This window comes from Ruditapes philippinarum, unplaced genomic scaffold, assembly GCF_026571515.1.
Source record: "Ruditapes philippinarum isolate M1 unplaced genomic scaffold, ASM2657151v2 ctg2605_1_1_1_1, whole genome shotgun sequence".
Classification (NCBI taxonomy): domain Eukaryota; kingdom Metazoa; phylum Mollusca; class Bivalvia; order Venerida; family Veneridae; genus Ruditapes; species Ruditapes philippinarum.
In genome coordinates, this window is record NW_026864950.1 from 50,919 (window position 1) to 65,552 (window position 14,634).

General features: G+C 32.2%; 1 protein-coding gene across 1 annotated transcript; it reads right to left on the reverse strand.

Annotated features, from left to right (window-relative positions):
* Positions 1 to 3,429: 3,429 nt before the first annotated feature.
* LOC132727376 (low density lipoprotein receptor adapter protein 1-like) lies at positions 3,430 to 14,036 on the reverse strand. The gene is made up of 9 exons (XM_060712820.1): positions 13,795 to 14,036; positions 11,075 to 11,232; positions 10,191 to 10,303; positions 9,563 to 9,677; positions 7,689 to 7,784; positions 5,579 to 5,681; positions 5,208 to 5,293; positions 4,810 to 4,898; positions 3,430 to 4,371 (listed from the first exon to the last, which is right to left on the reverse strand). Exons 1-9 carry the CDS (start codon positions 13,847 to 13,849, stop codon positions 4,212 to 4,214), a joined length of 975 nt encoding a protein of 324 aa, XP_060568803.1. The 5' UTR covers positions 13,850 to 14,036; the 3' UTR covers positions 3,430 to 4,211.
* Between the last annotated feature and the right edge of the window lie 598 nt (positions 14,037 to 14,634).

The window sequence follows — 14,634 nt, forward strand, 5'->3', positions numbered from 1 at the left end:
ACAATGAATGTGATATAAATTATGTAAACAAAATTTACAATATCTTTAAATTGTACATTTCACAACTCTCTGGAACCCACACTATTTCTGTGAAATACACATGATGAAACTTAGACAACAAATTTGAACTTGAATCATTCACCTTGTCTATCTAATAACAAATGTTTACAGTTATATTGAGGTTGGTCCAGATAAAAGTAGGCCTATAGTAATGCACTACATAAACATGTATCAGTATAATGTTCAACACTTGACAGAAACATAGGACTTTAACCAATAGGTCAGCTGAAGGCTACAGAATTTAGCAGACCAAGATCATATTGATGCTGTCTAATCATGGTCTATACTATTTTCTATTCAGTCAGTACTTATATTGAAAATTTTCCTTTAATGATCAATGGTTTTGTCCAGATTGAAAGATGGATAAGTCCATTTAAAATATTACAGCATTAAATTTGTCCAATTATTCAACATGCTTTAAAATGTAAATAAAGTAGAACAAACAACATAGTTCAGATGTTTTTACAGTACAAACCAATGTTTCTTCTATTATGTTTAATAGACAAATACAGATCTAAAATGTTTATAAACTATCTCCTTTAAACTATATTAAGTGCCTATATACATGTAGATAGTCATCATTCAAAATAATGTACATGGCAGTTGTCAGAAAAGGTTAAGGGAATCTAACATTTGTTTTGAGAAAATTATAATTTTTTTGAAAAACTTTTGTTTAAATAGTTTTTTCCATAAATCGAAAAACTTTTTGAATATGTTTTAAGTTTATTTGATACAAATCGAAAAAAGAGGCATCCCCTACAAAAAAGAAAATCTGGAAAAAACATGAGTTTTCATAAAAAAAATTGAAGAGTTCGGGGTTTTAAATTGGGGATTATGTGAACAGTAATGTGACATGGTGGATGTAATTACCACTTCATTATTTTGGAAAAATTTAATTTTAAAAGGCACATAACTCCCGTGTCATACAATTAAACAAAGTAATTAAATCTTTCCTTTAACATACAAGTTCACCTTATCAAAAGTTCTTATTATAATAATATTGCATAACTGATATGAAATTTCGCACCATGTTTACCACAATACAAAATACACTTAGACCATTTATCAAATAAATTGAAACAGCCATGACTCGGTGTAACAGGTCTGTCAAATAAACTGCTATAATTCAAAGACAAAGTTAAAGAAAAACTTCAGATCTCATACATGAAAACATGTATAATATATCTCTCAAATATATTTGCTTACAATTGAATGCCACCATTCTAATGTCTATAAAAAACATAATTAATATAAAGTTTGTTAAAATAGTTTTTTATCATTTAGCCTGGAACCCCGTTGTATCGATCTATTTACCCATAAATCACAACTGCATTTAAAAAATTCAAATCTCCCTGAATATTTATTTTGTATCATTTATCTTGATCCTTTTGCCATAATATTTACATGGCGAACATCACTGATATATAGTTTTTAGCTTTGGAATATACGGATATTTACAGACATGTCAAAAAGGTTGAAGAATTAGGTCACGCCATTATATCGATGCATTGTGAGAATCGCTCAGTTAGCCAATGTTTGGGAAGCCTTAACCAACTTTATGTTAGATATTTCAGTCAATTAGAAACATAGATGTCTGTTTTAAAATGTCAGCATAAATTTAGGAACTTTTAACAGACAGTAAATGTACTTTTAATAAGAACACATTATTTACAAGTCTATTTATTATCTACAACATCTTACGGTACTGGACACATGTTTTTGATCATTTTACTGCACAAAAATAAATGCGAAAGATTTTCGTGACACTGTCATAAATGTTAACAATCAGTAGGTGACGTATTTTGCAAAAAATCTAAAGATTTGTAAATAGATCGATACAATGAATAGCACGATACAATGGGGTTCCACTATACTAAATAAATGCATCTTAAATTTCTGTAGCATTACCTCTGAATAACATGTATCTTGAATACAATGTCACTAAAAATCAAAAGAAATTTGGCATCACCTTTAAATGAAAAAGTAGACAAATACTAGTTAGAACAATTTTACACCAACACAAACTCAAAACTGTAGAAGATTTTGATACAGACTAACAGTATAAACCTGTCAAAAAGTTGCAAAAATACATTTTTTAAAAACTTAAAATGATAAATTACATTATACAAAGAATATTTCATTGATGCAAATCATGCCTTCAGTTTTGTTAAAATGCTGAAACAGAATCTGTGTAGATGGTTTAATAAACTTCAATTAACATATTATTTTATATTTCATAGAAATTTTAAACTTATGAAAGAGAAGTAATCCAAAACAACATTGTAAAAATATTGGTGAAATAAGAAATAAATAAAAAAAATTCGGCAATAACATTAAAGTAAGTTTCTTAAACAGAGAAATCTTTTAACATAGTATAACAGACAAAACTTACAAAACAAATGCAAAATAAGAGAACATAAGTAATTAAACCATTACCCTGCTAGAATTGAAAGTGATAAGCCTTTGCCATCTGTATAGAACAAACTCTATACTGTTGGTAGCTCGAATTTGAATTATCCCTTATAGCTGCACGCCTCCAGATGAGCAAAAATATTCCGATAAAATCAAACCCGAGAAAAATGTACTAAGATTTTAGGAAAGGTATAAAGATTCAAAATTCTAGTAAAAGTTTACATGTGACAAAATTTTTCAGTATTGATAACTATACTTCTAGTCTACTGCGTTGCTATCGCAGTAAGGGCTATTTTTGCATATTTTGACCTCATTATAATATTTTACATAGGTTGTAAGTGCCATTGATAATGTGTAAATTGCATTCTCTAGGTAACTTTACAATATTACACTGTTAAATACATTTTCCAATTTTCATGAATATTAGCATGAATCCGGAGGCGTGCTGCTTTAAACTCTAAATAGAGTTACAAATTCAAAGCATGGCAAATCTAACCTACAAATTCAGCAGGTGAACGGTAAACAAGATAAATCATGATATTTATGCCATTTGCTAAATACCAAAATAATATAGTATCTATCTATAATATCACAATGAGTATAACATAAATACCCTTTTTAACTAGAATTATTGAACTATGTATACCGGTAAGTCTTCATATTTTCAATATATATAAATTTCTATATGTACAGTAGTAGTATCATACCCATTGTCAAAATTAATAAGTAATCAAATTATAGGCCCAGTCACATCTGTAATAATATTCATTATAGGTTATTTTGAAGATTCTTCAAAATACTTCTAATTATGTTTATTAAAGTTGACAATATACAAAAAGTAGGAACCAGAGATCAAATTTAAATTAAAAAAAAAAAAAAAAAAAAAAAAAAAAAAAAGACTTGTCAACAATGCCCCCCAATGCTGGGTCCAGTAAAGGAACCATGCTTATTTTACTGACATAAAGGCAGTGCCAAAAAATAATGAAACATTAACAAACCTTTTCTTATATTCTCAGTATGCCCAATTATTTAAAAAACATCCATGAATAAATGACAAAGATATGAACAGACACAACCATCAATGTACTATTTTGACATCCAAGTATAACCCTTTCCCTTCTAGATGTCGACCTGGCGTTTGTGCATGACAAGTGTTCTTAATGTAGTATAACAAAATGTTGCTTTGTTATTTCAAAATCCCTTCATAAACAACAGAATTGATGATATGCCACAACTATCATAAACTTTTCCCTTTCAAGTCAAAGTGTGATTGACCTTTAAGCTACAAACTTGTTCTCGATCATCATACATTGTAGCACTGCATTAAACATTAATGAAAAATTATTTCAAAGTTCATCCAAGAATATCAAAATAATGAACCGCACAAAAAGGGGACAGACAGATGAACAATACAAAAACTATATGCCACCTTTAGGCCACATAAAACCAGCCATGTAACAATACTCAGCAAATTAAAAAGGAAATAATGTTTTATCCCAATCTATAAAAAAAACTATTTAATAATTATTCAATTAAATATAAAGTCAATTTAATTCCTGCATTCTGCTGGTTTTAAATGCTATTTAGAAATGATGCTCTCTAGGTATTAGGGCCAAAGTTCATGATTTCAAAAACCTATTACATGTACAAAATATCATAGAATATTTACCAAGCTGACTATAAGTTTTATAACATGAACATCTTATATCTAACAACAAGGACTACAATGTTTGCACTAGCTAAATATTCATCAAATCTTCTAATGATTTTGTCCGAGAAAATGCCTCCAGACATTTTTTCCCGTCCATATACTCAGAGACACTGTCATCAAGGTCTTCCTGGTGTAAATCTGTTGAAAACTTTGGAAATGATTGCTTTCTACTTCTATTTTCTGCAAGCCTGTTTCAAATGTCAAAAATATAATTATGACATAATGTTTATTTTTTTCCTTTTTATTCAAATCTTTTTAAAAGAGAGCTTGAGGGATTTAGCGCTAAGAGCATAATGTTAGTTCACAAATTGAATCTTTGACAAATCATATTTTTACTACAAAGATTTCTACAAACAGTACGGTTTCAGTATAAAGTAAGTCTTGCAATGAATTATTTCAAGACGGCAACACCTATTTGTGGAAAATTAAGTTCCTACATGTCCAAATTTTAGGAACACTTGTTAGTTGTTTACTCAGGATGATATAATTATCACAATGGTACTTAATTTCACATAAATAAGTAGATCACATAAATATGATTCCGTTATTAATGTAAAGACTACAGAACTCTTTCTTTAATTTCTTAAATGAATAAAGTCACAATATGAGATCTTGTAATAACTTACTGAGAAAAGCAATCATCTAGATTATCATTATCTGTTTCACCGAGATTAAAACTGACTGGGCTATCTTCAGCTGACTCGTCAAATGTTTGCTGCAAATTGCAATATATGTCATGTTAACATACAATATGCATATTCAGGCTGTAATGAAACACTACATGTATTTGTTCTATAAGTAAACTGTTCATATTGTAACAGTAATACAGTGAACCATCTACATGCTTAACAAAATAAGTTTGTCAAAAGTACTCTCACTGATAAACAATAACAGTATCTCATTTTGTATAGTAATATAAGGATATTAAATTTACATGTTACAAGAAACAGTTTCAAACATGATCCTTGTTTCTATACTACTTGCTACCTTAAAACTGACAATTAAACTGAAAGCAGTCACATACCCAGCCTTGTCTAGGACTAGATGAGTTGGTGTATAGAGTTCTAGCACTCTCTGGTTTTGGTAAACTTGGTAGACGTGGATGTGTTTCTGTAAAACAAACAGCACTGGTCAGTCACAAATAAAAAAGTGTGATGATAATCTTCCTTTATTTTTTTCCTCATTATTTGGTAAAATCTTTTATCATAAATTACGTCACTGCAGTGAAATGGAAAAAGTGCAAAGCAAATAAATCTTTGTCTACACCCTACACTCAAACTGTACCCCTAATATTGACAATAAGTTCTTAAAACAAGAAAAAAAAAGTTAAAAAAGATGAATTATTTGTACACCATTTCATAAAAGAGTCACTCAAATATAAAATATGGCACTTACCTGAGAGTAGGTTTATTTGTGGCGCTGATTGAATCTTTCTAGGCGGTACTGGAGGTACTTCAGTATGCTCTACAATTCTATGATTTTCTTCATGTACACTTTGCTAAAGTATTAAATAATGTAAATATTAAACTCCCAAAATTAAACAAGAGGGCCATGATGGCCCTAGATCGCTCACCTGACTTATCAAACTCATCCAAACAATTACCTAGACAAGCATTCTGACCAAGTCTCATGACAGGTGAGTCAAAAATGTGACCACTACAGTGTTAACAAGGATTATCCATATTTGAGCAGTGCGACCTAGTTTTTTACCCAGGTGACACATATTCAAACTTGACCTAGAAATCATCAAAACAAACTTTCAGACCAATTTCCAGGATACTTGGATCAAAACAGTAGCAACTAGAGTGTTAACAAGATTTTTCTATTTTTAGCTCCGGTGACCTAGTTCCACATGCGATTTCGAACTCATCCAAGCAATTACCTAGACAAGCATCCTGACCAAGTTTGATGATAATTGAGTCGAAAATGTGACCACTAGAATGTTAACAAGGTTTTTCCATATTTGGGCGGTGTGACCTAGTTTTTCATCCAAGATGACCCATGTTCGAACTTGACTTAGAAATCATCAAAACAAACTTTCAGACCAATTAACAGAATATTTGGATCACAACAGTAGCCACTAGAGTGTTAACAAGATTTTTCTATTTTTAGCTCCGGTGACCTACTTTTTCATCCGAGATGACCCATGATCAATTTATTCCCAGCAATGACCTAGACAAGTTTCCTGACCAAGTTTGATGACAATTGAGTCAAAATTGTGACCACTAGAATGTTAACAAGGTTTTTCTATTTTTAGCTCCTGTGACCTAGTTTTTCATCCGAGATGACCCATGTTCGAACTCATCTGAGCTATCACCAAGACAAGCATCTTGATCAAGTTTGATGATGATTGATGCAAAAATGTGACCGCTAGAGTGTTAACAAGGTTTTTCTATTTTTAGCTCCGGTGACCTACTTTTTCATCCGAGATGACCCATGTTCGAACTTATCCGAGCTATCACCTAGAAAAGCATCCTGACCAAGTTTGATGATGATTGAGGCAAAATTGTGACCTCTAGAGAGTTAACATGGTTTTTCTAATTTTAGCTCCTGTGACCTAGTTTTTCATCCGAGATGACCCATGTTTGAACTCATCCGAGCTTTCACCTAGACAAGCATCTTGACCAAGTTTGATGATGACTGATGCAAAAATGTGACCGCTAGAGTGTTAACAAGGTTTTTCTATTTTTAGCTCCGGTGACCTACTTTTTCATCCGAGATGACCCATGTTCGAACTCATTCGAGCTATCACCTAGACAAACATCTTGACCAAGTTTGATGATGATTGATGCAAAAATGTGACCGCTAGAGTGTTAACAAGGTTTTTCTATTTTTAGCTCCGGTGACCTACTTTTTCATCCGAGATGACCCATGTTCGAACTTATCCGAGCTATCACCTAGACAAGCATCTTGACCAAGTTTGATGATGATTGGGTCAAAAATGTGACCACTAGAGTGTTCACAAGGTTTTTCTATTTTTAGCTCCTGTGACCTAGTTTTTCATCGGAGATGACCCATGTTCGAACTCATGCAAGCAATTGACTAGACAAGCATTCTGACCAAGTTTGATGATGATTGGTTCAAAAATGTGACGGCTAGAGTGTTCACAAGGTTTTTCTATTTATAGCTCCTGTGACCTAGATTTTCATCGGAGATGACCCATGTTCGAACTCATCCAAGCTTTCAACTAGATAAGCATCCTGACCAAGTTTGATGATGATTGAGGCAAAAATGCGACCCCTAGAGTGTTCACAAGCAATTGTGGACGTACAACGTACGACGGACATTCACCAATCCTAAAAGCTCACCCTGAGCAAGCTCAGGTGAGCTAAAAAGTTACATATTAGATAGTGATAGAAAGACATTTTCAGGAAAAGTTTAAATTCAATGATAGAAAGATATTTTTACGGTTAGGATATTTAAATAATGTTTAAGAATTTATTTGTTCTGTTCAAGTCAACTTATACCTAGTCCTGTTTTTCAAGATTTAAAAAAAAAAACTTACTGTATTTTGGTGTGAATTTTTAATATTCTTTGATTTTTCCCATTGATCTTTAGCAAGATTAAATGCTTGTGAAACCGACAACGTTACAGCCTGGGCCTGGAAACAAATAGCAATAAAAGTTGAATTCTTAAAAAGAGGAATAGGGCTGTCTTTTTTTATAACAAGCAAATTCGTTGAATTTATATCCCCCGCCGAGCACTGGTTATTATTAACACAACAACTGAAGACATAAGGCTTTATATATTTATATATTAATCATGGCATAAACTGTAATATTCTTTGAACTTGAAGCCTTGTACCTTCAAACAAGAAGAAGGAAAATCTATGACCCCCTGGAGTGGGGCCAATTTTGACCCCAGGGCTAAAATTTGAACAATTTTGGTAGAGGACCTATATGTTATATCATATACCAAATATCAAAGCCTTAGGCCTTGTACTGTCAGACAAGATCTTTTAATTTTGCATTTTTGAAACTCCTTTTCTGGCCCTGTGACTGATGATTGTGATTGAAAATTACAAAATTTTACTAAGTCAAGGGCAATAACTCTAAAAATACTAAAAATATCCAGACGAAAATACCCAGGTGCACAACTACACATACTGATCAACATTCCTGTAAAGTTTCATGACTCTAGGTCAAATACTTTTTGAGTTACATGCGACACAAGTTGAAAATTACAAAATTTTACTAAGTCAAGGGCAATAACTCTAAAAATACTAAAAATATCCAGACGAATATACCCAGGTGCACAACTTCACATGCTGATCAACATTCCCATAAAGTTTCGTTGAATTCCAGCCATTAGTTGCAGAGAACTACTCCGGAAACGAAATTCGGACAAAATTTTACTGAGTCAAGGGCAATAACTCTAAAAATACTATAAATATCCGGACGAAAATACCCAGGTGCACAACTACACATACTGATCAACATTCCTGTAAAGTTTCATGACTCTAGGTCAAATACTTTTTGAGTTACATGCGACACAAGTTGAAAATTACAAAATTTTACTAAGTCAAGGGCAATAACTCTAAAAATACTAAAAATATCCAGACGAAAATACCCAGGTGCACAACTTCACATGCTGATCAACATTCCCATAAAGTTTCGTTGAATTCCAGCCATTAGTTGCAGAGAACTACTCCGGAAACGAAATTCGGACAAAATTTTACTGAGTCAAGGGCAATAACTCTAAAAATACTAAAAATATCCAGACGAAAATACCCAGGTGCACAACTTCACATGCTGATCAACATTCCAATAAAGTTTCGTTGAATTCCAGCCATTAGTTGCAGAGAAATACTCCGGAAACGAAATTCGGACGGACGGATGGACGGACGGACGGACGGAAGACGCCAAAACTATATCCCCCTCCCGATTCCATCGGCGGGGGATAATTAAGGTTATTTTTATATTCATAATTGTAACATAAACATTTTTCATCATCAATTATTATGATAGTTAACCTTTTTGAAATATTTGACAAATTCAACTCAACATTAGAGCCAAAAACTGAGCATAATGTCACTTTAATAAAATAACCAAAATTAACAATCATGTGAAATAAAAATTTCAAAATTTGATTCATCCATTGTACAAAAGCAGCATTGTGAACATTCAAATATATTTATTTCTAAACTTAAAATCTTAAGTGTTTCAATTATGCTTTTGTTAATACAGAAATAATTGAAGTGTGTGGTTTTGATGCAGTTTTGACAATTACATATATTTTGATAACAGTATGGGTGTTTAGTTCCTGTAGTCAAGAGCAATGTTAATCTCTTTGTTGTATCATATTACATCATGATATAATCAGATCGTCAAGTATCAATTACGGCTGAAACTATATTCTATCTCATATAAAGGCACTTACAATTTTTTCTTTAGCACAGTAGAAGGCATGGCACTCCATGGTTTCATTGATACTATTTCTAGCAATAAATGCAAACAATTTATCATGATTCCTATCTGCTGTACAAAATGATATCCTGAAATTAATAAACAAAGCAATTAGAATTCATTAAGCATAATAACTACATTATTCTACTGCATATTTACATACTGTATATACAATGACATTACATAATGCATGATATTTGTCTAGAGATGACAGGGATTATGCAAGACTACATGTGTTGGTGTATTTTACAATACACCAGAAAAGCAGCATGGCATCTTTTTTCAACATAAGCATTAAATATCTCAATTTTCAATTACTCAAAAATTTAAATATAGAAACTTTGTGACAATAATTTTGTTTGGATTTTAAGTCACAATGACACAATTAAAATCACAACTTAGTTAGAGTATGACTCTATAATACAATACACTATGTGCATTATATCTGTCACCTTCAAAAGACTTGCTAAATAACTGCAACATATGAATGTGATCATCTCTTACAGAATTTGAATTCACAGCCCTGTTGGACTAGTCTGATTTGAAGTGAACAACTTCCTTGATAAGATCACAGTGACCATGTAACAATCTATACAAGTTACCTGTATATAGACACATCCATCAGTAGCTGTTTACTGTCCATATCTGTTACTTTTATCCCAGACGGTGATACTTTCAAATTTACTTTGTTCAGTTTCCTTCCTTGAGTTCTAGCCTTAATTAAAACAATTTTTCATGTTAAAACATGCAAATCAACCTTTTCAAAATGCTGAAAAAAAATAATACCCCACATACATAAATTATGATAAATCCGACATAAAACAAAATTCATATCAATGCAGATGATCCAATATCAATATCAATTTTTCAAAAAGATACCAATAACAAAAAGAAATATTCTGTCCCAGTTATGAAACATTCAACCTAACTGATGACAAATGATTCAGAGGGTTGGAGTTTGAACTCTGTGACCAGGGCCAAAACACCATTTTTGGGGAAGGGGCCTCAGCCTTTTTCTTGGGGAAAATTCCGTGATTTTGGCATACTTTGGGAAAAGGGGTCTCAAATTTAACACAAACTTTTTAACAAGTTCTTCAAAATAGAAAAGCAAAAAGCACTGGGAAATACTAATAAGGCAGTAAAAGACCCTAATTAAACACCATCATTTAATTTTGTTCTAAATTCTATGGGGAATTTCAAAAGACTGGGGAATTTTGAGGACCAAACTGGGGAAAAAAGAGGCTAGTTTGGTTGGAGAAGCAGCCTATATTCGGCCTCTACAAAGAAGGGTTTTTTGGCCCTGGTGACCTTGTTACTTTGACAACTAATATCAAACCCTTCATGTATTTAAAATTTTGTATCCAGAAACTCTCTTACATAACTAGTCTCAATATTCTGCTATTTATATCTATTACTATATTGCAAAAAAAAATCAATAATTGGATGAAATGATAATTTACAGACACATTTTAACAAAATAGCTTACCATATCAACAATTCTTTGAACTGCCTTGGAACTGACCCCTTCTCCATAACTTTCTCCCTGTGGAAGTTCATCTAACAGTGTTGAGCCCAAATACTTGAGATAAAATGCCACACCCTCTGTCACAGCTTCCCTGTTTTCTTCCCAGCCTTCTCCTAACTCTAAAGAATACCAAATATAAATAAACAATCATAAAATACACAGAATTTTTTTTCTAAATCAAAGTAAGCATCAGCTTAATGAACAATGTCAAATAAAGTTTCCTTTTGTTCCAATAACAGATAGTAATATGAAGGTCCTGAGAAATCTACAAAACAGCGGGTTTAAGGCGGGTTTTATAAAAGTTTACAAGATCAAAAGAAATGTAAACAATTTGGCGCTGTTTTTTTTCACAAGAACTTATAACATTTAGACAGAATTAATTTAGAATTTTCTTATAAATGTTTATTAGTTTTTCTAAACTTACATTAATACAAGAGTTGTCAGGAGACATCTTGCTCCAATAATAAAGGAAAACAAAACTATATAGAAAAAGAAATCAGTTAAAGAGTTATGATATAAATATATTTCTGTAGAAGTATCAGGAGAAGAAAGCAGCGTTTTTTTTTCTCTACTTTGGGAATGGTGCCAGTACAAGACTGATTGGGAAAAAAATGCGTAATTTTGACTTATATTGGGAAAAAAAAAATTTATGCATTTTTCAGCTACAAATAAGATTAGTCTTCATGATTAAAGATAGCAAACAGCTTCAATTGTCCAGGTAGAACTATTGAGTGGTGATTTATATGAATATGTTGAATTTAAATGATTTCAGAGAAATCACTTGGCCTTGTGGGAATTTTGAACAGCCATTTTGGGAATTAAAACATTAGAAATTGGGAATTTTAATGTCTATTTTCTATTGGGAACAGTACCCTTCTGGGTAGTAGTTATATACATGTACAGAAAAAAAAACACTGGTTCAAAGTTACTAAATGTCCAACATTTTTGCACCATATAATATGCATGACTGTGACTATGTCAATGAAAGTGAAATAAAATATCTCCGTCCTAATGGAAAAGACAACAATTTGATAAAATGTTAAAGCATGTTTAAAAGTGTGCTGGTTGGGACCATTGATCAACCAAAAACTTTTTGAACATTTTTCCATTAATATTTCATAATTTTCAACCTTCAGATCTGAAAATTCAACACAGTACAACCAGGTTCTTCTCCTCACTAACAAAATTAGTTTGTTTATTTCTGATTATGTTGACACACTTATCTGAGGCTCATAGAAGAAGGTATCAAAATTACTTAATTACTTAAATTGTCCACACTACAGTACCATTTGTCTGGATAGATATGTAAATGATGTTGATTTAATCCAGGTAAAAACTTAGGTGTTTGAAATTTTAACATGAATATCATTTCAGCAGAAAATGCTAAAGTTTAGGATATTCTACTGTTTACTCTACAAGTCAAATGATTATATGGGGAAGGCAAAGGCCGGGTCCACGAGGCTGGCCCAGGCTTTGGCATGCTTGGCTATAGACTACAAGTGTATATTTAAAAGAAAATCAAATTAAAACAATTAAAAAAAAAATATATACAATTCTATACCTATCAATTAAATTTTCAGTGTCAGTTCTAGTTGGGCGCTGCCATATTCAATGTAACACAATGACAATTAGGTGGGGTATTCCGATCGGAACAAATCTCAACTTTTCGTATCATTACTGGGAAGATAAAGTCCGGGCCAGCTGCCCTAGACTACTTGTGTATATTTAAAAGAAAATCAAATATACAACAATTAAAAAATATATAGAATTCTATACCTATCAATGGAATTTTCAGTGTCAGTTATAGTTAGGCACGGCCATTTACAATGTAACTCAATGATAATAGGCGGTGTATTCTGATAACGGTACAAATCTCAACTTTTCAGATAATCGTTGAGTGTTCCGAGTGAAAACAGAACCAGTGCATGAAATATCAAATGACACCTTTAAAACAGAATAATGAACAGAATTTTTTAACAACTTCCCCTTTCATAACCTTGGCCTAATTCCATGTTAATAGCGAGCTCCACAAGCTGGCCCAAAGGGCCTGCTCGCAAAGCAAGCTTTACGGTAACGCGAGTACCTGCTAAGTGATGGTTTTGAAAACTTTCGTCCGAAGTAGCGAATTGGACACATCGCAACTTTTCGAATTACAAGATAATGATAAAAGCCGATGTACTCTGATTGAAAACGGAAGCGTAGACTGGTATCCTGCGCACTTCTATAGTAACCATAATAGAAAGGGGGAACCAGAATAAATGGAAGCAGTGTATAAAAAACCGAATGACAATTTTAAAACGGAAAATGTAAAATAAAAATGAACGATTATTTTAAACTATCTTACGGTAAAAGAAAATCGAGCTCGCTTTGAGGCTTTGCCTTTTTCATATTAATCGTCAAGTGCTACGAATGAAAGCAAAAGCTGTACATAAAATACCGAATGACACAGTTCTATAAAACGGAAAAATGAAAGGATTTTTGTTACAGACTTTTGCCTAATTTCATATTTATCAGCTAGTACAAGAGGATGATTTATGGACAACTTCACATCTTTTTTTATTAAAAATTTAATTCTTCTAAAAGTAAAAAGAACGAACTTGATAATTTTTATGAACTCATTTTGGCTCAAAATTATTTTATTTTTAGGTTGTCAAGATCATGAAGATTGAAAAAATACTTACTGCTATGTTTTCCAGCCTGTGGACTCTTCCTCACTTTTCTGAAGAGTGACTCCATAAGGAAAATGGTTTTTTGAGAAAATTTTAAATCGACATCAATGCATATGCATTACAAACAACTGAGGGTGTATCTAAGAAAAAATTTGCAACATTCTTTGCTGTCGTACGACTTATCTAGTAGGGTTTATTGTTTTAAAAAATCAAGTATTTTGTTAAGCACAAATATCAGCAAACCAGACTGCAAAGGGAGACAACCTCTACAACGGCTCAACATTGAAATTGGCATTTGTAAAAATCACTATACTTTGTAAAATGAACATCACTAAAATTATTTTTTTTTAAGTTGAACATAACTAAATTTTTCATTAAGCAGAAGTGGAAGGTTTTCAAATAGATAAAAACGTATATAGAATGCCGAAAACGACAAAATTGAAAATGCTATAGGCTTGGTTTGTTTGAGACAGTTCATGGCTGGTACTGGAAACGCCCCTAGCACCGGCTTTAGCAGATTCAACATTTTAACATGAAAATGGTGAAATTTTGAGAAATATCCACAGATGTTTTTATATTGCAGTTATCATGTAACCTTCAATGAGGCATGTTAGTGCCATTCCATGAATAGTGCGTATGGTCTCAAGAAGGGTTTTTGATTTAGTTTTAATTATTTGTTTGATAACGAGGAGATTTTAATTATATTGATATCTTGGAATACAAGCTATTTTTCCTTCAGCTAATTTGAGTGCCAGCTCTGGCTCTGCAGATGTTAATGTCCAAAATAAAATCTGTTAAAATATGATAAGCAAGATCTGAACAAGGAAGGGCGGTGTTCAATGAATGTAGCCC